This window comes from Macaca thibetana, chromosome 5 (genome assembly GCF_024542745.1).
Source record: "Macaca thibetana thibetana isolate TM-01 chromosome 5, ASM2454274v1, whole genome shotgun sequence".
NCBI lineage: Eukaryota > Metazoa > Chordata > Mammalia > Primates > Cercopithecidae > Macaca > Macaca thibetana.
Genome location: NC_065582.1, coordinates 129,114,762 through 129,137,255, shown reverse-complemented (window position 1 = coordinate 129,137,255; position 22,494 = coordinate 129,114,762). Strand labels below are relative to the sequence as shown.

At 37.9% G+C, this 22,494-nt stretch overlaps 2 protein-coding genes across 9 annotated transcripts in view; one reads left to right on the top strand and one right to left on the bottom strand.

The window, feature by feature from the left end:
- CCNI (cyclin I) overlaps positions 1 to 14,451 on the top strand; it is a 30,531-nt gene extending 16,080 nt beyond the window's left edge. For 2 of the 3 annotated variants that reach the window (XM_050790880.1, XM_050790878.1), the window contains 5 exons: positions 3,017 to 3,145; positions 5,007 to 5,081; positions 5,219 to 5,359; positions 5,935 to 6,165; positions 12,904 to 14,451. In XM_050790880.1, coding sequence (XP_050646837.1) covers positions 3,017 to 3,145; positions 5,007 to 5,081; positions 5,219 to 5,359; positions 5,935 to 6,165; positions 12,904 to 13,347 — 1,020 coding nt within the window. In that variant the 3' untranslated portion in view covers positions 13,348 to 14,451. The remainder of the gene's footprint in view (positions 1 to 3,016; positions 3,146 to 5,006; positions 5,082 to 5,218; positions 5,360 to 5,934; positions 6,166 to 12,903) is intronic. The other variant, XM_050790879.1, reaches the window with a different exon arrangement.
- A 6,896-nt stretch (positions 14,452 to 21,347) lies between these two features.
- The window catches only part of SEPTIN11 (septin 11), a 90,387-nt gene continuing 89,240 nt past the window's right edge, over positions 21,348 to 22,494 (bottom strand). For 3 of the 6 annotated variants that reach the window (XM_050790861.1, XM_050790865.1, XM_050790869.1), the window contains one exon: positions 21,348 to 21,759. Coding sequence is in view for 2 of the 6 variants with exons in the window: in XM_050790869.1 (XP_050646826.1) it covers positions 21,756 to 21,759 (4 nt within the window). In the remaining 4 variants the exon portion in view is untranslated. Of the gene's footprint in view, positions 21,760 to 21,873; positions 22,453 to 22,494 lie in introns of those variants that run through there. The other 3 variants (XM_050790862.1, XM_050790866.1, XM_050790868.1) reach the window with 1 other exon arrangement.

Here is a 22,494-nt window from a genome sequence, read left to right as displayed (position 1 = left end):
TCTTTTAGGTAGTGGTGAACCTTTTAGAGTTTAAAGCGAGGGAGGTTGTATATTATAAGGAAGAGACTAGCAGCATGTGGAATATAATATATATACAGAATATATATTAATAGCAGTCTATATTTTACCATGTTTGATCAATCCATTATAAATTCTCTTTAGGATTATTTGTTCAGCTACTGAATCCTTCTAATCCTATTTGGGCAGTCCATATGAGAAACAGTTCACCTGATGAAATCAGGAAATACTGTTTTGGGCTTTCTCTTTTTCTCTCTCATTCTTTATTTTAGAGGAATAGGAGTGAAATGATAGAGGAATAGGAGTGAAATGAATTACTTAGGCACAGAACTTACTGTTTGTAATGCTGTCATGATAATATTGCTGTTTAGTACATGTTTGAATTGATTTGAAAAAGTTACCTTAGACTCAATATTACTTCAGTTAAATTGAGTCTTCTTAAACTGTTATCTTTTGGATTTTAAAAAAGTTAACGGCTAGTTTTGTCTAGTGATGATAACATTGGCCATGTGGGAATTCTTTTCTTGGCCGTATTGTTAAATTTTAGTATGTGGTATATGGGCCACACATAGTGGCTCACACCTGTAATCCCAACACTTTGGGAGGCCAAGGCGGGAGGATTGCTTGAGTCTGGGAGTTCAAGACCAGCCTGGGTAACATAGTGAGACCTCGTCTCTGCAAAAAGTAAAATTAGGCCAGGCGCAGTGGCTCATGTCTGTAATCCCAGCACTTTGGGAGGCTGAGGCGGGCGAATCACTTGAGATCAGGGGTTCGAGACCAGCCTGGCCAACATGGCGAAACCCCATCTCTACTAAAAATATAAAAATTAGCCAGGCGTGATGGCACAAGCCTGTAATCCCAGCTACTTGGGAGGCTGAGGCAGGGAGAATTGCTAGAACCCAGGAGGCGGAGGCTATAGTGAGCTGAGATCGAGCCACTGCACTTTAGCCTGGGTGACAGAGCAAGACTGCGTCTCAAAAAAAAAAAAAAAAAAATTAACTGGGCATGGTGGCACGTACCTCTGGTCCTGGCTACTTGGGGGCACTGAGGTGGGAGGATCACTTGGGCCTGGGAGGTTGAGGGTGCAGTGTGCCATGGTTGTGCCACTGTACTCCAGCCTGGGTGACAGAGCAAGACCCTGTCTCAAAAAGATACATATATGGAATATTAAAGTTCAAAGTTATTGTCATGATTTCTTTCATGACTAATTGTTACAGTGTTTAAAATAACTATTCATGTATAATATTTTGTAAATTTGTTTTTCTGACATTGTTAGATAATTGGGTAGTTTAGAGGTAGGAAAGGAGAACTAATAAAATTGGAGTGCCATTTGCATTCTATATATGTGCTTTACATAAGTTATGTCATTTAGTTACAACTATATGATAATCTCCATATAACTGTATTCTCTTTTTTTGTATATTACCTTTTGTGATTCTTCTTACAATTGTATGTTTCTGTTATTGTTTAATGCCAAACACCAAATAATGACATTGTTTAATGTAATCTGTCATTCAGGGATTTTTTTTTTCTCCCACATCGTATCTCTACCTGAAGGTTGGAGTTAATGGTGTTCTTGTTTTCATAGCTACTGTAAATCATTGTTCCTTTCATCTCCCTAAAGCCTCCCCAGTTTCATGAGTTTATAACATCACCTACGTCTCCTGGGAATTTATTCCCTTGTTGTTGATGTGTTTGGCTGGCTTACTTAACATTACTTTTCCTTATTTGTTGTGGCATTTTGGATAAAAGCTCATCTTGATAGGAATTTAATTTCTCTTGAATGCTTAACTCTTCATCCAGAAGTCCTGTGACTGGCTTTACTTGGTTCTCAGGGATTTTATGAACCCTTAGTCCAGAAGTAGATTTTAAAGTAGCCTAGATACAAAATTACAGCTAGATATGAGGAATAACTTCTAGTGTTCCATACCATTGTAGGCTTACTATGGTTAACTTAGGAAATATAAATGAACTATGATAACAGAATGATAGCCCATTTAAAAACTGAAATCAATAGTAATAAGTGAAAGTTACCAGGGGCAACAGATGAATTATACATTTAGAGATAATGAAAAAATACTGAACGGGAAATCAACCTGAAGTAAATGACTGTTTTGAAAGATTTCCACAAACACAAAACATCGTTGTTGTTTTAATCTTCCTATATATTATTTGAGTATTCTCCTTATAGCTCTTTCAAACTGTTTGAAACTACAGTTTGAAAGAGCTATAAGGAGAATACTGAATGTTTCCGACATAAACAACTGGTTTTATTTTTTTAATGGTGACTCCAAAACTTAAGAGTAAAAGTTTTCTAATCACTATTAAAGTGTGTCCCTGCTAAAAATTAAGTCTATACTCAGTAGTAAAGCTTACAACAGCAATAAAACAATAATGTTTTGTGTTTGTGGAAATCTTTCGAAATAGTAATTTACTTCAGGTTAATTTCCTGTTCAATTTTTTCATCATCTCTAGATGTATAATTCATCTGTTGTCCCTGGTATCTTTCACTTATTACTATTGATTTTAGTTTTTTAAATGGGCTATCGTTTCCATTATCATAGTTCATTTATATTTCCTAAGATAAGTTAATGGCTATTTGCTGCGGGAGAAATTCACTATATTTTCTTAATCTTAAGAGTTGGGGGAACTTAACTCCAAAATTACTATCAGTTGATAATAGTGTTACTTAAACTTTAAAGTGTTATATTTTCTGAACACCTAAATTTAATTAAACTATGGATATTTGGTGAGATGATAGTGAAAATTTTAATATAGTAGGAGAATATTGGATATTGATATTAAATGTGATAACCAATAAAGTTTTATTTTCATCTGTCTCAAGTCTGATAGATTGTGAATAACCTTAACATTTTTAAACATTTTTAAACATAAAAGTGAGGTAGCATTACCTCACTTTTTATGAGAGAGAATTCTAAACATACTCTTGATGATAGCTCAAACTTTGTCTTATGTTTTTAAAATTGTTTCCTTATAGAATGTTTCTCCATCCCAGAGAGATGAAGTAATTCAATGGCTGGCCAAACTCAAGTACCAATTCAACCTTTACCCAGAAACATTTGCTCTGGCTAGCAGTCTTTTGGACAGGTTTTTAGCTACCGTAAAGGTAAGTGTTTTAAGATAGACTTACATATAACCTCATTTGAGTGTACATATGCTAAACCAGAAGCTATTGGTAAACATTCTTTAAGGTAGAAAGAAGGGGAGAACTTTGCTGGAGAGTGATGTATGTACCCATAAGAAGACGTGGTGATGTGTTCTGCTATTGTTTATTTTAGTTTTATTTTTTGAGATAGTTTCACTTTGTTGCACAGGCTGGAGTGTTTCTGCCTCCTGGGTTCAAGTGAGTTTTGTGCCTCAGCCTCCCACATAGTTGGGACTACAGACACGTGCCACCATGCCAGTCTAATTTTTGTATTTTTAGTAGAGACAGGGTTTTGCCATGTTGGCCAGGCTAGTCTTGAACTCCCGATGTTAAGTGATCAGCCTGCCTTGGTCTCCTAAAGTGCTGGGATTACAGGCATGAGCTACCGCTCCTAGCTTTCTACTAAAGAGCAGAAGTGTTTTTGGAAGTGTTTCTAATTGTATTCTGTAATTTTCTTTTTGTTACAAGTATTTATAACTTTTTAGCCTATGAAATTTTCTATCTCTTGATTTTAGCACAAACCATATAGCATCAGCTGAATATTTTGTCATTTTCTAACATTGATGTACAGAGGTGGACAAGGAATCAGACTAAAGTATAAGCTTATTGCACGTTTTTCTCTGTCACTACTTATTGAATATCCATACTATGTGGCTTTCTGAAAAATGTGAAGTGCTTTCTTATGGGCATACTTTGGGATATAACAAAATGTCATAAAACAACCTTGGTATATTTTTGTTGAATGGCAGCATACAAATAATTAGGTTTTATATTGTCCCCATTGTTATGTCATTGGCTGTGTCAAGTTAGTAAGTAGGCCCTCAACATATTTAAAGCAGAAAATGAGCATGCATTTAATGGCAAGGCATGAAAGAGTAGCAAAGTATTTTAACTGTAGGCATTAGTATGCATAAGAATATGTAAACTGGGGGAACTGTCAATTAAAATGCTTTATTAGGTATACAAAATAGAAGCCAAAGAATTAAGGAGTGTAAGACTGAATAGCCGCTGAGTTTCAAACTTCTACTCTTAAGAGACTTACTAAACATGACAGGACCCAAAAAATAAGAAATATGAAAAAAATGAGATACTTAGCAGAATTCTCTAATTGTTCCAGAAATTTCCCCAACTTTGTTGCAAATGTTTAATAAACACAGCAAGAATCTCATGATAGAAACTACAACAATGTGTTCACTAATAGTTTTTGAAAAATATACTGTCCCAGAAAGGACACTAACCTTAAACTCATCTTTCTGTGGAATTATCTGTGAAAAGTAGGTTAGATGTAGTGGAGAAGGGAGGGAGGAGTGATGTGGACTTGTTGCTAAGATAAAAGTAGGCATTTTTCAGATATCCCAGATTGCAAGCAGCTTTAAAAAATGTTTACATACACAGAAAATATATTTTTTAATTTGGGGAATATTATTAAAAACTTCTAAATCAGACTTTTTTTCTGCTGGATGGAAATGAACTTTGGCTAACTGGCTTTGGTTGAACTTTGAGCAATGGAATTTATATTATTTTTGTAGAATATCATATGGCTAGGATTGTAATGTTAAAAGTTAGCCCTGGAGACACTTGATCTTGCAAGTGTACTTTCCTTGCTTTCATTACTGCTCTAAAGCTTTTCAATAAACTTCTTTCCTATTCTTAAAAAAGTTAGCTCTGATCTAAAAAGCAGTGACAGTCATATTAATTGAATTCCATAGCATTTTGTATATACCTGTCTCATCTGTATATCTCTGTTTTTAAAACAGTTATAAAAAGTTCAACCGTTTTTGAAAAATCAGTAAAGTTGCTTTTTCCCTCTTCAAAATTTTAGGCTCATCCGAAATACTTGAGTTGTATTGCAATCAGCTGTTTTTTCCTAGCTGCCAAGACTGTTGAGGAAGATGAGGTAATAAATCCTTTCAAAATGTTTTTCTGTGAAAATTTCTCTCCATTAACTTGCTTCTTGTTTGCCAAAACAAAAATCGTAAATGAGTTTCTTTCTGTCCTTTTCTCCCTGTCCCTGTTCCCCTTTGCTTTGAATAGAGAATTCCAGTACTAAAGGTATTGGCAAGAGACAGTTTCTGTGGATGTTCCTCATCTGAAATTTTGAGAATGGAGAGAATTATTCTGGATAAGTTGAATTGGGATCTTCACACAGCCACACCATTGGATTTTCTTCATATTGTAAATATACCTGAAGTCTTTTAGTTTCTTATTTGAGTGTGTAGCCTTCAGTAAATTAAAAAATAGATTGCCTACTCATTTATTTTGTACTGGTTTTTAGGAAAAAGAAAACTATTGATATCCAAGGAAAAATTATAAATTAGTATATATGTCATATCACTGAAGCTTAAATCACAAACTTAGAAATTGAACAGGTTAGGCTGGGTGTAGTGGCTCATGCCTGTAATCCCAGCACTTTGGGAGGCTCAGGCGGATCACTTGAGGTTAGGAATTTGAGACCAGCCTGGCCAACATGGCAAAACCCTGTCTCTACTAAAAATAGAAAAATTAGCCGGGCATGGTGGTGGGCACCTGTAATCCCAGCTACTCGGGATGCTGAGGCAGGAGAATTGCTTGAACCCAGGAGGCGGAGGTTGCAGTGAGTTGAGATCATGCTACTGCACTCCAGCTTGGGCAACAGAGTGAGACTCTGTCTCACAAAAAAAAAAAAAAAAATTGAATAGGTTGCATCAGTTTCTATATGTAATTTCCTATATATTTAAATCAAGTTAAAATGATGTTTTTGTGATTTTCAGTTCCATGCTATTGCGGTATCAACTAGGCCTCAGTTACTTTTCAGTTTGCCCAAATTGAGCCCATCTCAACATTTGGCAGTCCTTACCAAGCAACTACTTCACTGTATGGCCTGCAACCAACTTCTGCAATTCAGAGGATCCATGCTTGCTCTGGCCATGGTTAGTCTGGAAATGGAGAAACTTATTCCTAATTGGCTTTCTCTTACAATTGAACTGCTTCAGAAAGCACAGGTAGGTGTCAGTCTAATTAAATAGTGTTCTTTTTAAGTTTTTCTATTATTGGAATACATAGAGTTACCAAACTGAAAGACATTTCTAATGTTGTAATGGCAAACCATTCTTTAGACAAAAGTAAAGTATATATTTTAAATTTACAGGCTAGATGTTCTCTTGTTTTCTTACAAAACTTATATAGTGGCTGGGCGGTGGCTCACGCCTATAATCCCGGCACTTTGGTAGGCCGAGATGGGCGGATCACGAGGTCAGGAGATCGAGACCATCCTGGCCAACACGGTGAAACCCCATCTCTACTAAAAATACAAAAAAATTCTCCAGGCATAGTGGTTGGTGCCTGTAGTCCCAGCTACTCGGGAGGCTGAGGCAGGAGAATGGCGTGAACCCAGGGGGCAGAGCCTGCAGTGAGCCGAGATGGCGCCACTGCACTCCAGCCTGGGCGACTGAGCGTGACTCTGTCTCAAAAAAAAAAAAAACTTATATAGTATTTTTAAGATTCCTTTGCACCATTTCTCTTAGATTACTTATCTTTAACAATTATAAAATGTTCATAAGATTGTCAGTACCATATTGTCCTTTATCCTAGCTACATCTGCAAGTTTTAATGTAGTACTTCTTTACTTCACTCATTTTATAATGGATGTCAGGAACAAAAATTAGAATAAGTTGCTTTTTAGACAAGCAGATAATTTATTGTTGGCTAGTAAGTGAAGTATTTATACCAGACTGGCAGGTAGAAGCCACTTTTCTGAAAGAGGTTTTGCCCTGGCACTTCTGTTATTACCTTAGATTAGTTTGTAACAATCTACAGATTGTTATAAAATGTATAGGTTGATAAATTATCCACCACCTAAGTAAAATGTAAAGGTTCAGTAGAGAAAATTCTCATCCAAATGGAAAGTTGGTGAGAGTGCTGTATGTTAGCAGCTACTTTGAGAGAAGCCTTACTGGTTCTATTCATGTCACCAAATAGAACTTACCAAGTTTAGATCTGCTGCAAACCATTTTCCTGCCAGCTGAATCCATAAAAGACTCATGAAACTACTTTCCCTTTATATGGCTATTTATTCTTATTTAACAGTAGTTATTCTGATTTGTTTTATTGGATTTTACTTAGAAGATTGTGAAATTCTAAGCTTAACATTTTGCAATAAACTAATTGTAGCAAAGAACTGCAGTTATTGAGCTAAAAATTTAGAATATTATAAAAGAAAAACATAATAGTTGAATTTGGTGTTTTTCTAAGAAAGTTGTAATTGATCTTATAGCAAACATTTTAAAAAGTATGTCTGAAGAAAATGAAGCAGACAAAAAATTTTTTTTTAAACAAGTATGTCAGTGCTTTTAAGAATTTTAGGCTCTAGTTTGTGAGCAGAGGGGGACTCAGTCTTTTCATAAAAAAGGTTGATGATCAGAGCAGTATGTTAGCTAGAGATCTACCTGTGTAGTGTAACACAGGCTGTTTTTTGTTTTCAAGGGATATCTTAATCGTCTTAGATTGAAATAATTAAATGCTATAATGAAAATTCTACGAAGTAATTGCTCATGAGAATTTTTAGAAATTATGAGAAACCATCATTTAAATGAATAATATGACACAGAAAATTTACTTTGCTCATCCCGGACTGTTGGAAAGAATAGTTGAATATTAATCACTCACATTAGACTGTGAAGTAGAGGAATAGGCTTAATAGAAAACCTCCTACATTATATTATTTTTAAATGCCTTCCGACTTGGTCTCTGTGCTTATTCTCAAGATAGTACAGAAAAAGATTGCTCTAAAGTGTTAGTGTCAGAGGACAGATTTTGAAGCATAAATAATAATGTAAATAGCATGTGTATTCTGTAGCTTTGAGATCATGTTTTCCTAGTGAAAAACACTGGAAAATCTCCTGATTCTCTTTTGTAAGTTTTCTGGTGCTAGAGGAAGAAAGTATTCACTGAAACTTTTTTTTTTCTCCTTAGCTGAAGGAGTATTACAAATGTGGGATTTGACAGAATCTTTGGAGAAATTGTTTGATTCAACTCCTTTATTTTATAGCTCCAGTGTAGGGAACTGAAGACTTTCTTAGAGCTGCGTAGAGCTACTTAGTAGTGATTTAAAAGAACCAGTGCTTTTTTTCATACCACACAAACCTTAAAAAATTCTAGTTCAGTGGTTTTCACAATTTGTTTGAGAAGTGGAACCCTTTCCCAGTCCCCCTTCCCCCAAGAAAATCTTGTACACACACAATCCCAGAATATAGAATAGAAAAGTGGAGCTATACTTGTTGTGTTTAAGGGCAGAGCCCCACTCAACATAGCCTTTTCCCTTCCATAGCTAGAGATCTACCTATGTAGTGTAGGTTTAGATTATATTATGTAGGTAGTGTTTGGATGTAGTTTGAAAACTGGAAATACAGTGATTTTTTTTTTTTTAAAGAGGTTTGCCCCATGTAGTATTCAAATTGCAATGGGGAAGTTAGTGAAGAAAAGGAAGGTCATAAATCTTGGTAGAGACTTTTGGGACTTGTTCTAGCAGTTCTGCTCTAACACCAACCCATGTGCTCCAAACATGGATGGCTCTTAGTTCTTTAGGACTCATTTCTGTTTTTTTGCTAGGTTTCCTGTGTTCAGGTAGGAACACCAGATATAATATCTTTGTGTTTAGACCTGTGACAAGGCCACAATATCAGATACTCTTCCTAGTTTTCTGGTTTTAGTATAGGAAATTCTTGAATCAGATTGCTAAGATCATGCCAAAATCATTTGTGACATGTTTCCCAGTGTCTTGCTTTGAGAAGAGTCCATCACAGACATGTCGTACTGTGAGGAGGCCACTCCCACTAGTTCTGCCTGAGCCCCCACTTTGAGAGAAAAGTATGGTGAGTGTTCCCAGGTTTGAAAGGCAAACTTCCTTTTATTCCTCTTAACCTCCCACAACTACACCCCTTAAGCTCTTGTGACCACCTGTTGGTCACCATTGTGGGATGGCTAAACCTCTCTCTCCTTACCCTTCTTCTACCCTTGCTCTGTTGTGTGGTTGTGCTCACGTCTTCCTCTTTCTGATGTGGCCCACTCGGATAAACTCAGACCGTTAACTCTACCTAGATTAGTGTGCTGGTCTTTGTAGTTCCTAGCTGGGCAGTAGTCAAAGTCTATGTTCTAGTTGTAGAGTAGGTGCAGCCATAAAACAGAACAAAATCATGTCCTTTGCAGCAACATGGATGCAGCTGGAGGCCATTATCCTAAGTGAATTAACACAGGAACAGAAAACCAAATGCCACACGTTCTCACTTACAAGTGGGAGGTAAACATTGGGTACACGTGGACATAAAGATGGCAACAGTAGAAACTGGGGACTACTAGAGCGGGGAGGGAGGGAGGGGAGTAAGGGTTGAAAAACTGTTGGGTACTGTGCTCACTACCTGGTTGACAGGATCACTTTTACTCCAAACCTCAGCATCATGCAATATATACCTAGGTATATATTGCACATGGGTACCCCCTGAATCTAAAAGTAAAAAGAAGCAAATTAAAAAAAAAAAAAAAAAAGGAAGAAACAGACCTCTCCCCACACGTCTCCTGGTTTTTTGAAGGTGGCTGTGGTCAGACTATTCCAGCAGGTTCCTCAGTGCTTCATGCTATTCATCAAACCTGGATCCATGTGGGCCTACCATTTATGTCATTCATTGTTATAAAAAATAATAAATATTCTCTTGACACCTTATAATTAGAGTTCATTTAAGTCCTTTTTACCAACTCCATTAGAGGACTTGTCTGGTGTCGAGAGTTTTGGTAGTTTCAGTATATGTGCTTGTTTTGTTTCTTCCACTGGATCTCAAGAAGGAACAAATTATTTTGTCATCTTATAGAACAAATTCAGATTGTACTAGATTAGAAGGAATTTATTTTGATGTTATTTTGGAGAAAAGAGTTACTTGGGACTTGGGTGGAAGTGGAGTTCATATGGATGGTTTTGTTTTGAATAATTTCTAAGGTCTTTTCTAGCGCTATCATTTTTTGTCAGTCTTCCACCTCTAAAATATAACTCTCTACTTACTTAGTTTTTTCATACAGAAAGATGATAGTGACAGTCTTCCTCTTACTTAAATACATGTCTCTTATACTACCATAGTATTGATTCTGCCATGGCATTTATTATGCCCAGTGACCAAGGCATTATATTTGTGGTACCTTTACCTTTCTAAGCCAATAAATATCGTTCATTTGCTAAAGAACATTTCATTAAACGAGGTACAGTTGGCTTTCCATATCCATGGGTTTGGCATCTGGATTCAGCCAACGTGAATTGAAAATACTTAGGAAGAAATTTGACAGAGTTCCAAAAAAACCTTGCATTTGTTGCACGCTGAGTATTACATTGAATCCACACAGATGAAGTGATGTGTAGGCATTCTGGGTTGTTGGGTTTGTTGAGCATGTTGGGTTTTGTTATCTTTTGGGGGATCCTAGAAGTAATCCCCCATGGATACTGTGGGATGACTGTACTTATTTTTTAGAAATAATTTCTACACTGTAGCCCCTTTTTCACTCCCAGTTTCTTTCATTTCTTTTTTGTAGGCTTCCTAAAATACTGGCAGAAGCTCCATCCTTTCTCTGTGCTTTGTTCCAATATTTTTAGCATGTTTCAGCTTGTTCTACATCCCTGGGATATATAATAAGACCTAGCCTAAATGTAAGCTTGATAGTTCAGGGACTATCTTAAGTGTTACGTAACTTTTTTCTTTAAAGGGAGGGAGAACAAATTCTAATACTAGTTAATAGTGTCTTACCCATAGTGTGTTATCTAATGCCTTTCAAACTAGGGGAAAAAAAATCAGTGAACAATATGATGGTAGATGCTAAAATCTGCCATTTTGTTGTATATTTCTGACAGTTTCAGTTATTTTGCATTTGTATTATACAATGACTAACATCAGCCTTTTACCATTCTTTCCTCTGGTATTTTTCAGTAACAAATAATGAATGTATTTAGAGATAAAAATAATTTTGTGATCAAATGTGTTCTTGTAGAGTACGTTATTTTCCCTTATTTTCTCTGTGGTATTGCAAACAGTCATGGTGTGTGCTGCAGGTTATATGAGGATGAATAAGACTTGGTCCAGAAATGTCCAAAATACCCAAAACTGGAAAAAAGTTATCCCTGATAGTTAAATGGTCAAGATAGGCTTCCTGAAGGTGATGGTGTTTAGCCAGTCCTGGAAGGAATGGGCAATACAATTTCAACAGGTAGAAATAAGATGATTAAGGGTAAAATAAGAAAGGGGAAGATTAGTGCATCTTATAGAGCAGGACTGTTTAGCAAGAGTGTAGACCACAAGTTGAGGGTATGCTAGGAAATAAGGCTAGAAAAGAAGGTTGGGGTCAGATTATGGAGATCCTTATTAATAAAACTAAGGAGTTTAGCTTATTTCTGGTAGGCATTGGGGTGCTGCTGAAGAGAGTAGGGAAGGAATATATGATGCTAACTAAGGTTATTTTGACAATGCTGTAACTGAAAGTGAGGAAGAGAGACACTTTACTACAGGTAATAATTTGAAGGCCTTCCATGTACAGTCATTGTGCCAGAAAGTTAGGGATAAAAAGATGAATATAATACAATGCCACACCTTCGGTCTTGTAGTCTATAATGGAAAGGCTAAATGTTTAAATAGATTATTATAATGCAACGTGGTAAATATGTTAAAAAGTTTTAGTGTCTTTTTTTAAAGACAGTCTCACTCTGTCTCTTTGCCTGGCTGGAATGCAATGGCTTGATCTCACCTCACTGCAACCTGTACTTCCTGGGCTCAAGCCATTCTCATGCCTCAGCCTCCTGAGTAGCTGGGTTTACTCATCTACCACCACGTCCAGCTAATTTTTTGTATTTTTAGTGGAGAAGGGGTTTCACCATGTTGGCCAGGCTGGTCTTGAACTCCTGGCCTCAAGTGATCCACCCGCCTTGGCCTCCCAAAGTGCTAGGATTACAGGCATGAGCCACCATGCCTGGCCATAAGTATGTTAAAAGATTGATACAGAAACAGATGACCATGGTATTTAGTGTGTTTGAGGGGTTGAGGGAGTCAGGGGTAACTCCAGAAAGGACTGATACCTGTGAATTGTCCTCAGGGGTAAGAAGGAATTAGCAAAACTCCCAAATTAAAATCTTTATGAAAAACATTTCATCTTAGTGTTGTCTACTATTTTCTACAAAATATATATTTCTAAATTTTTCATTTACTATTTTAAAATTCTTAGCCTTCCTCCTCATCCCTGATTTAAAAAAAATTTTTTTTTGCCCTTTGGCTTCTTACATTCTTAATGAATGTGTTTATGAGTACTTTGGACTCCACTGAAAAAATTATAAGAGGCCAAGAGAGTAGGATGAAGGGCCTTCTAGACAGGGGGGACAGACTGAAAAAAAAACAAAAACAAAAACAGACGTTGGATACAAAAAAGTAGTTTCTGCTCTCATGTAAATGTTCAGCATACATTGCAAATACAGAACTCAAGTTCCAAAGATAATTATATTAGAAATACAGATTTGGACCTGATTTCTAAGATGATGATGATGGATGGGTAGGCTGGATAAATAGATGAGTTGGAGGTAGAAGATGTGGGGAGAGAAAAGACTCAGCAGGGATGGAAAGCACAGGGAGGAAAAATGGCCACCAGAGATAACAGAGCAGCCTATGTTAATTAATGATCAACTGTTTTTGTTTTTTGTTTTTTGTTTTTTTTTCCTGGCCCAGATGGATAGCTCCCAGTTGATCCACTGTCGGGAGCTTGTGGCACATCACCTTTCTACTCTGCAGTCTTCCCTGCCTCTAAATTCCGTTTATGTCTACCGTCCCCTCAAGCACACCCTGGTGACCTGTGACAAAGGAGTGTTCAGATTACATCCCTCCTCTGTCCCAGGCCCAGACTTCTCCAAGGACAACAGCAAGCCAGAAGTGCCAGTCAGAGGTACAGCAGCCTTTTACCATCATCTCCCAGCTGCCAGTGGGTGCAAGCAGACCTCTGCTAAACGCAAAGTAGAGGAAATGGAAGTGGATGACTTCTATGATGGAATCAAACGGCTCTATAATGAAGATAATGTCTCAGAAAATGTGGGTTCTGTGTGTGGCACTGATTTATCAAGACAAGAGGGACATGCTTCCCCTTGTCCACCTTTGCAGCCTGTTTCTGTCATGTAGTTTCAACAAGTGTTACCTTTGAGTGTAAACTAAGGTAGACTACTCTGGGAATGAGAACATGCAAAATCAGGAAAGGCTGTAGAAGGATATATACCTTAACAGGCTGATTTGGAGTGAGCCAGAAAAAAAAAAAAAAAAAAAAACTACTCTCATTATTTGTGTGGCTAATTATAATTCAGTGTTATTTAAACACATAAGGACCAAAAAAAAAAAAAAAAAAAAAAATCCAAAAGATCCAAACTTTTTTTAAACTTAAAAAACCTCTTTGTAGTATGCCAGTTGCACTTTTTTTCTGCCATAATGTAACGTAGCTTGCCCCATCAAAAATTCAGTTAAAATTCATAGCCAGCAAACCTGTTCCCCCTCAGCATCCTGATTTGATTTTGCTTTTGCTTGCTTCTCCATTTAAGTTACTGAACTTTATGCATGCTGATCTGTATTGATTCTCACTGAATAGGAAACCCCAAAATTATTTTTTAGCAGTCGAACAAATTATTTCAGTGTGACAGCCATGATGCAAGTTCCAATTAGTATGAAAGGGTACTTTGGAATTGTCCCATATTAATCAGAGACAGCAACAGAAAAAGTTCTCATATTACCAGGTTGATTTTGTGTCTCATTTCAAATTTTAATTTAAAATTATGGTTTTCATTTTTGTTTACCTTAAAGTGATGCTTAAAAGTGGTATGTAATTAGGACACTTAGATTTGTTGAAAGCATTTTTGACATTTGTATAAAAGAATTTGTGATAAAGTTAATATATCCAGGTGCTCACCAAAGAAACATGTATGTAACAACTGAAATTAGATTTTTCTAACTGATAGTTTTCACTCATTTATAATCAGTAGGAGAGACTGTCTAGATGTTGGGGCAGCTCTGTGATTTGAGTCTGTAACATGTTATAACTGAATTTAGTACCCTAGTTTTGTTAAGCTATTAGGATTTTCTAATAGAACTTACTCCCCACCTGCCTCCCCAGCCTACTTATAGTTCTCTTAACGACTTCTGGATCCTGAGCTCCCTTTGCAGTCTGAAAAAGGTATTGCAGTCAGAACCATGTACTGATGATAAAAGCCTCTGGTAGCAATAAAAAGTTGTCCTTAACTTTTGTTTCTGTGACTTTTTTCCAGTTGTGAAGAGGTACAGGTACCTGATTGGCTAGGCACTGCTATTTCAACTAGAGAAAACAATAGAAAGACCAAGAATATACTTACTAAAAATGAAACATGAAGAAAAGAGGATTTGAATGTGATCGAGGGATATAGGTTTTAGATATAAGAATTTTTCTTTTATGATATTTTTTCACTAGTGCACTGTGAATCCTCCAAATAGTAAATTTTCATCTTAATATGACTGCTTGTGAGAGTAGGCTCAGACCTGTATCTTTAAAATGTCATTTTTAGCCATTTTTAATGTTCAGATTTAGGAGAACAAGAGTATTTTCAGGTCATCATCTGACTTGTAAAAAATTCTTGTGGTAGGGTTGACTACCTGTTTTATGACCTTAAACTCCAATTAAATGGGAAGCATTTACTCACATGTCAGTACAGGGAGTGGGAGGGAAGATAGCAAAGGATTGACTTCACAGATACACATTTTAAAAATTTCTGATCCTGATCTTCATCTGTTTAAGGAGCTCTAAGAAGTTTACAACTGTATATGTTCATAGTAACTGTAAAATGATACAGATATGTAGAACTTCCTTCTATTTAACAGATGAGGACATCGTTGTGTTATATAGAAAGCTAGGGATAAAAGAGTTTAGAGTCAATATTTCATTTGTAGTCCAGTAGCTGCAAATTGAGCAGAACATTAGAGGACAATAGAATTTTCACTTTTTGGTCTTAAGGTTTTCAATATTTAAAAATTGCTGGTAAGTTAGTTTGGAATACAGCGTTCTTTTCATGGGACACCGAATCAAGTGGGATGGTGGGCTGCTAGCCCTCACACCTCAGAACTTGTTTAACCACATCATTCAGTTCAGTGATAGTACTTTGGAGACTTGGCCCTCGAAAGCACTGTTAAACCTTGGCCACCATTTCAGAGGCCTGAGCCCACTTCATCACAACTTACTGTGGGCCCTTAGAGAACTGTGGCTTGTGACAGAAAGAGCCTAGTATTCTTAAACAGTGTAGAATTTTTCATTAAGAATGTTCCGGTTGGGCGCGGTGGCTCACGCATGTAATCCCAGCACTTTGAGAGGCTGAGGCAGGCGGATCACGAGGTCAGGAGTTCGAGACCAGCCTGACCAACATGCTGAAACCCCGTCTCTACTAAAAAATACAGAAATTAGCCGGGCGTGTAATTCTAGCTACTTGGGAGGTTGAGGCAGGAGAATTGCTTGAACCCAGGAGGCGGAGGTTGCAGTGAGCCATCGCGCCACTGCACTCTAGCCTGGGCAACAGAGCGAGAAAAAAAAAAAAAAAAAACCTGTTCCTGCGGTTCAATTAGTTCCCTTTTTGCCTGAAACTATTCTCAGCCTGTCCCAAGTTACTTGTGTTAAACTTTGGCATCACATCACAAAGTCAAGACCTGGAAACTTGAGCATTCTGCATTGTAATTGTCTGATGCCTCCTGGTTAAAAAACCGGTTGCTTCGTGAGGCCTCTGGAACGGCAAGGGAATATACTTGATGGGGATAGTAGTTATTCTCTAATCCTCCATTCAAAAAACAAAAAAACCCTAAAGAACATGTTATAGCCCTTGAAGATCAGACTAGAAGCTAAATATTTTACTTCATTCTCTACGAGATCAATATGAAGTTAGTTATATACAGAACTAGAAGTTTTCTCTACAGATACATGATGTATTAGTTTGGAGGGGGAAGGGAAAGCTGGGAATGCAGAGTGCTCCCAAATGTCAGTAAAAGGTCAAATATAAACAGTTTATCATAAATGTTCCTGATGCTGCCTTTGGCTGTGAAGGAAGGTAGAATGTAGCTCTTCACTCAGCCAAGCTGATGAGAATCTGAACCTACGTTCTTGTTGAGAGAATTAAGACACTGGTGTTCGTGCCCCCAAGAAGTCCTATTTATTGTCTCCTGTGTTGTCAGAGCCAGCCACTTCTGTGTGTCCTCTGTACTCTCTACAAACCTGAATTGTCAAGCTTTTAAATTTACTCCTAGATTTCCTGAAGCAAGTTATGCTTGAGCATTAGTGCCCAAAGCAGCATGGTGGCCTTTCACTTGAGAAGAAAATGTGGTTAAGCTACTGATGCACAGCCAACATGATGAGGAGCTTATCTTTATCTAAAGTAGTTTGCACATTTTCAACTGGCAAGTGAAGATACTATGTCACAGATTCTCACAATCAAATTGGCAGAATGCAGCCCCAGTTTAACAGGGTTCAAATTCTAACTCCTCTCAAACCTTTACCCTTTCTATTTGACATCATAAAGTTTTGTCTAACATGTAAATGTTACTTTTAAAGCCTCCAAAATTCTTTTAGTCTTTAAATTATGTTGAGAATGTCTCCTATACCTGTTATCAAATAATGCTATGAGCTTTGGCCACTAGATGGTGCTTCTAGAAAAATACAGCATCTTTTTAAATTTCTGGGAAAAAATGAGTTTACTGTATGTTAGCAGTTGAACACTCATCTGGTTGCTAAGCCAACTGTGTTGGCTTAGTTAGAAGTTCACATTACTTAAGGTACAGGAGGCCTGTGTGTGTGAGACTGAGGGAACTTTGGCAAGATCAGCCAGGGTTAAGGGGCAGATGGTGACTGGATGCCACGATTCAGACCAAGAAAAACCAGAACCAGTCTTACAAATCCCAATTAGTGAGTTGTGTGGTTCTGCAAACTAGCCTAGAAATACAATTGAGAAGGCTTGAATATAGCCAAGTCCCAAAACCTTGCTGCTTTCAGTTTGAGTTGGATTTGGCCCATCATTAGGAGAGAAAAGATGAAGAGCACACTTAACTTAGCACAGCTTGCACCAAGGAATTAAATAGCAAGTTTTCCCTCACCATATTTAGTGGCTTTTATGATGTACTCGTATGTAAGACCAATGTCAGAGACATAACTCTCCCTTGTGCCACTTTTTACTTTAAAAGGTGTAATAAGATAACCAAGAATGTCTTATCAGATAGAAAAATTTGAGAAGAGCTCACTTTTTTAGTTCCTAGGAGCTTCTGGAGTTAAGGATGAAATGAGAACCTCTGCCTTTCTCTTAACTCTAGAAGTATAGCCTTCATAGCAGATCAAATGCCAGAATTGTTGACCTTATTGTGTTATACAACAGTAAGGTAGTAGAAAAGCAGTTTGAATAGCCCTAGGCCTAGTGAACTGGTCTCTCATTTCTTGGAAATAGCTTATTTTGTTAGACAATAGGACACTCCAGAATGAAGGCCAACTTTAGGCAAGGAGCCACTAAAAAGTGATTGGTGGGGAGCAGAATCCTTTTTGCTTTTCAGGATATGATCTATCTTCAGCAAATGAATTAGCACAGAAAAGGCTTGCCTTTTCTTTCACTCTCAACATTGCTGTGCTTATGAGTTATACAAGTTCAATTCATAGTGCATAGCTAAATCCCCGGTACCTAATGTAGGCCTGGTGCAGTATGCACAATAAAGTATTTGGAAAGAGGGAAGGAGGGGTTGGGGGAAGATGGATGAGTGAATAAGAAAAAAAGAAAAGGTAGAACTGCAACTCTCCAGAGCTCTAAACACATGGTTCACAGTTAAGCCCAGCTCTTTGGGTTATTTAAGAGACAGGGTCTAGGTCTGTTGCCCAGGGTAGAGTGCAGTGGCATGATCCTAGCTCACTGCAGCCTTGAACTCCTGGGCTCAAGCAATCCTCCCACCTCAGCCTCCTGAGTAGCTAGGACTACAGGCACACACCACCATGCCCAGCTGACTTTAAAAAATTTTTTAAAGATAGGGTCTTGCTATGTTTCCTAGACTGGTTTCAAACTCCAGGCCTCAAGTGATCCTTCCACTTCTGCCTTCCAAAGTGCTGGGATTATAGATGTTGAGCCAATGCACCTGTCCAAGCCCAGCTCTTTATGGAATGTTATTCTGCTCCCCGTTCCCCACCCTCAAACACACATATTTATTTATTCTTTTGCGGGACAGGGACGAACAAAATCTTGTTATAATAGCCTTTGCCTTCCCTAGTCTAGGTGCCATAACTTTGGAAGAAACTTTCCATAGTGGACTGAAAGGCTATTCATCTCACATCCCTACAAGTAACTGATTTGAGGCCGATGTGAAATCTTTTGACCTCATGTGATGTTCCACTGACAACCAAAAACATCTCATTTATATATAGCTACTAACCAGGAATAGCAAGGTAGGAAAGGGAGATGAGTAGACACCTAGGCTCCCAATTAGTCTTCTCAAATTAGCACATGCAACCTGGGCACGGCTTTAATCTCAGTATTGTAGGCAGCTGAGGTGGGAGGAATGCTTGAGGACGGGAGTTTGAGACCAGCTTGGGCAACATGAGACTCCATCTCTACAAAAAATAAAAAAATTAGCCAGGCATAGTTGCTGATGCCTATAGTCCTACCTACTCAGGAGGCTGAGGTGGGAGGATTGCTTGAACCAAGGATGTCAAGGCTGCGGTGAGCTGTGATTATGCCACTGTACTTCAGTCTAAGCAACAGAGTGAGATCCTGCTAAATAAAAAAATTAATACAAGCAATCCCTTCACCAGCCCTGGGTATGCCAGCTGCTTGCTGGAGACTGACCTGAAAGACAGACAGTATTCTTCGCCAAAAACTAGATACCATGGTCTTAAAAATTCAAGCACTAGGAACTCTGAAGTGAGCCACACTGCCATCACTGTCAGTCTCCAGGTGGAAAGATAAGTCAGTTGTGAAACTAAAGGTTTTAAAGGTGGCTTAAAAAACCTTTGTCTTTTGTGTTATTTTATTTTATGAGACGGAGTTGTGCTTTGTCGCCCTGGCTGGAGTGCAGTGGGGCGATCTTGCCTCACTGCAACCTCCGCATCCTGTGTTCATGCGATTCTCCTGCCTCAGTCTCCCAAGTAGCTGGAATTACAGGCATGTGCCACCATGCCTAGCTAATTTTTGTATTTTTAGTAGAGACAGGGTTTTAACCATGTTGGTCAGGCTGTTTCTGAACTCCTGACATCAAACAATCCACCAGACTCAGCCTCCCAAATGCTGGGATTACAGGTGTGAGCCATCACACTCAGCCATGTATTTGTTTGTTAGATACCAGAAGGGTTTACCCATAATCTGGGCCAACAGCAGGCCAATAAATAAATAAATAAATAAATAAGAAGGAACTTGATAAGCACTGTTGATGGGGAAAAGAAGTTTGGTCAATTATTGGGGGTGAGGACCTGTTTCAGGTCAGTGCACCATGACTAAGAAAGTTGGATCTCTCCTTTACACATGTGCTGGGCTGATCTCAAGGACACCATCTAGACTATGCTTGTATTAAGGCAGAGTCTGTATCTGAAAAGAACTAATATTTGTTTAAGGTTGATGAAGAACAAAAAGCCTATTACCAATGGAAATAGGTTTAGATGGCTAACTTCTCCCTGCTTTTTTCCCCACAATCTTGTTTGAGATAAGCCAATAATTTTTATTGCTAGTAATTATACCCAAGATGGTTTCACCTCCCTTACTTGGTCAGCCAGGAGAAAACCTACCAGTTTTATCAACACTGGAGAAAAAGAACTGCCTATGGTAAAATGCCAAATCAATGGCAGTCTATGTTAGGGGAAGAGAGATGGCAAGGCACTTGGCTGGCCAGAAGTGTACATGATCAGGTTCCCCGAGGCAACTGGACTGAGGCTGACCTACTGATAATACCCTGTTCCCCCACCCCTCCCATTAAGATGGTTAATATTATACTTCCTCTTCTCTGGGAGCTAAAACAGAAAAATAAAAAAGGAAATAGCAACAACAGACATACATTTCTTACCTAAAATACTGCCTAATTTGAGTTTTAAATATTGCTCAAAAAATATTTACAATCTGATGCAGAATTTGTTTTTAAAATGATAGAATAAAGTTAAAATATCAAAATAGGGAGTTTCAGAATAAAGTCACTTATACGTAGTGATGACAGTGGTCTCACACAATAGGACCTACATGTTTAACTTGCAAAACTGATGTCATGCTGTGGCATCAGCTGGTAAGGAACTGCTATTGCTTTCCCACTCCACTGGTCACATTACTAGCAGACTTCTGTCCTTACAGATTATGCTGTAGAATGAAGGGGATGGCTTTTGATGATGACATTTTGATCATTTAATGGCTCACATGAATCTGACTTTACTTACATTTAGTTTCCTTTTAAGTAAAGAAAGCAGCTTGCCAACTTGTTCATCCAATTGCTCTAAATAATCTCTTTCCAGGAATCAAGTGATTCAAGAGGCAGGGACTGTTGCTTCTTCATTTCACTGTCTAAAGGAACCATATGTTACCATTCTTATTCAGAGGGGAACACTCCTGAGGATCTTGATTAAATGCAACTCATGTCACCAACGGTATTTTTAGGACCTACCTACTATGGAGCTCAAAAGTAAAGATGGAAATAAGCCTATCTATAAACAAGTAATGAAACTGAAAGATAACAAAATATATGTCCATGCTCTATAATACATATGAATTTGAAAATTGTCCCTTCACAATGAAAACTGCCCCTAAGAAGTGACTGCTAACTAGAGTAATCTAGCCCTGAATCTGACTCATCACAAACAGGTCAGCATCAGAAATCACAGGCTCACTCAACTGGCAGAAGTATGTGTTTGGATATGGATGTTATTTTCAGTGATCAAGTCTGTATACTTTGATTCTCAGCAGGTTTTTTTTGCAGAAATTGTAGAGAAATCCACCTAGGTAATTCCGAGAAGACAATGTGAATCAGAACCATTGTTAATGATGCTGTTATCTGGGAGGAGAGACATGCACTTGTTTGGGGTTCATTTCCCATGGTCCAAGACACATGGGTCCTGGTAAAAAACTGTGGACACAAGGTACAGAGCTTCACAACAAATAAAAAGGCAGGGATGGGCCAGTAAGTTATTTTAAGGTATCTTTAAATATAAATTGAACCCCAGAGGCAGAAAAGTCATCTACCCAACACCGGCACATTTTAAACACGATTAGGACTTGTAGGTCAAAATCCCGTAACAAAAAAGGGAAGTTTTTGGTTGTTTCCAAAATGAGGAAAGCATATTAAACAGAATCTTGTGACTTAAACTTCACTCAAGTGAGCTTAAAACTGGCATAATTTTGATACCAAAAGTAAGCTGAATAACCAATACAAAAAACAGAACTAACTGGAATTTTTCACCCCCAAAACATAATCCCAAATCCAAAACAACTTATATAAGAGATGCAAGTAACAGAAAAAGTCAAATAAAACAACAGTGGTTCCTGAATTTAAAGGAAGGATGCCCACTTCTCTCTCTCTCAAGAGGCAGATGGTCAGCTGAAAAATAAAAACATTGTATCAATAGAACACTCCAAAGAAAAAAAATTGCAGCCATCTCTGTTCATGCAATATCAAGTTTTGTTTTTTTTTGGTTTTTTTGTTTTTTAAAAAAAAAACCCCAAACACCAAAACAACCCATAAAACTAATAAAACGAAGGAAAATGTTGTTCAGATCTTATGACCTGATGGTTGAGAATCCTGATCAGGCTGTTCAGAATGTGGCTCATGGGACAGAAAGGACAGGAGATACCATGAGATCACGTTTGTGGGCCCTGGACGTGGTGGCCCCCTCAGGTTAGGGTACACGCTGTCTTCAGTCCATCAGTTCTTGGATCAGCAGCTTCAAGAACATGATAGTTCTAAGCAAGGGGATCCCAGCACAAGACCTTGGGTCTTGGCCCACGTTTTCTGTTTCGCTCAATTTCCTTTTTCCTTTTTAATTAATATTATTGAATATGACTATTTTTTTTGGTAGTGGTAAGTCACTTCAGTATCCACTATGGGCAGACATTGACAAATACAAACAGCAGTGCAATATTTGACCCAGACTTTAAAAGAACAGGAGGCGATGGTGGAAATGAGGTAACTCTTCCCCAACACGTGTGAACAGACAGCTCCTGCTCTTCTAATGCTCTATGTCCATTAGGAGAGAGTAGGGCTTGTCAACAGGATGGTTACATAAAGAAGAAGCTACAGAAGAGAAAAAAGAAAGGTTCAGATTCAAATTTGATT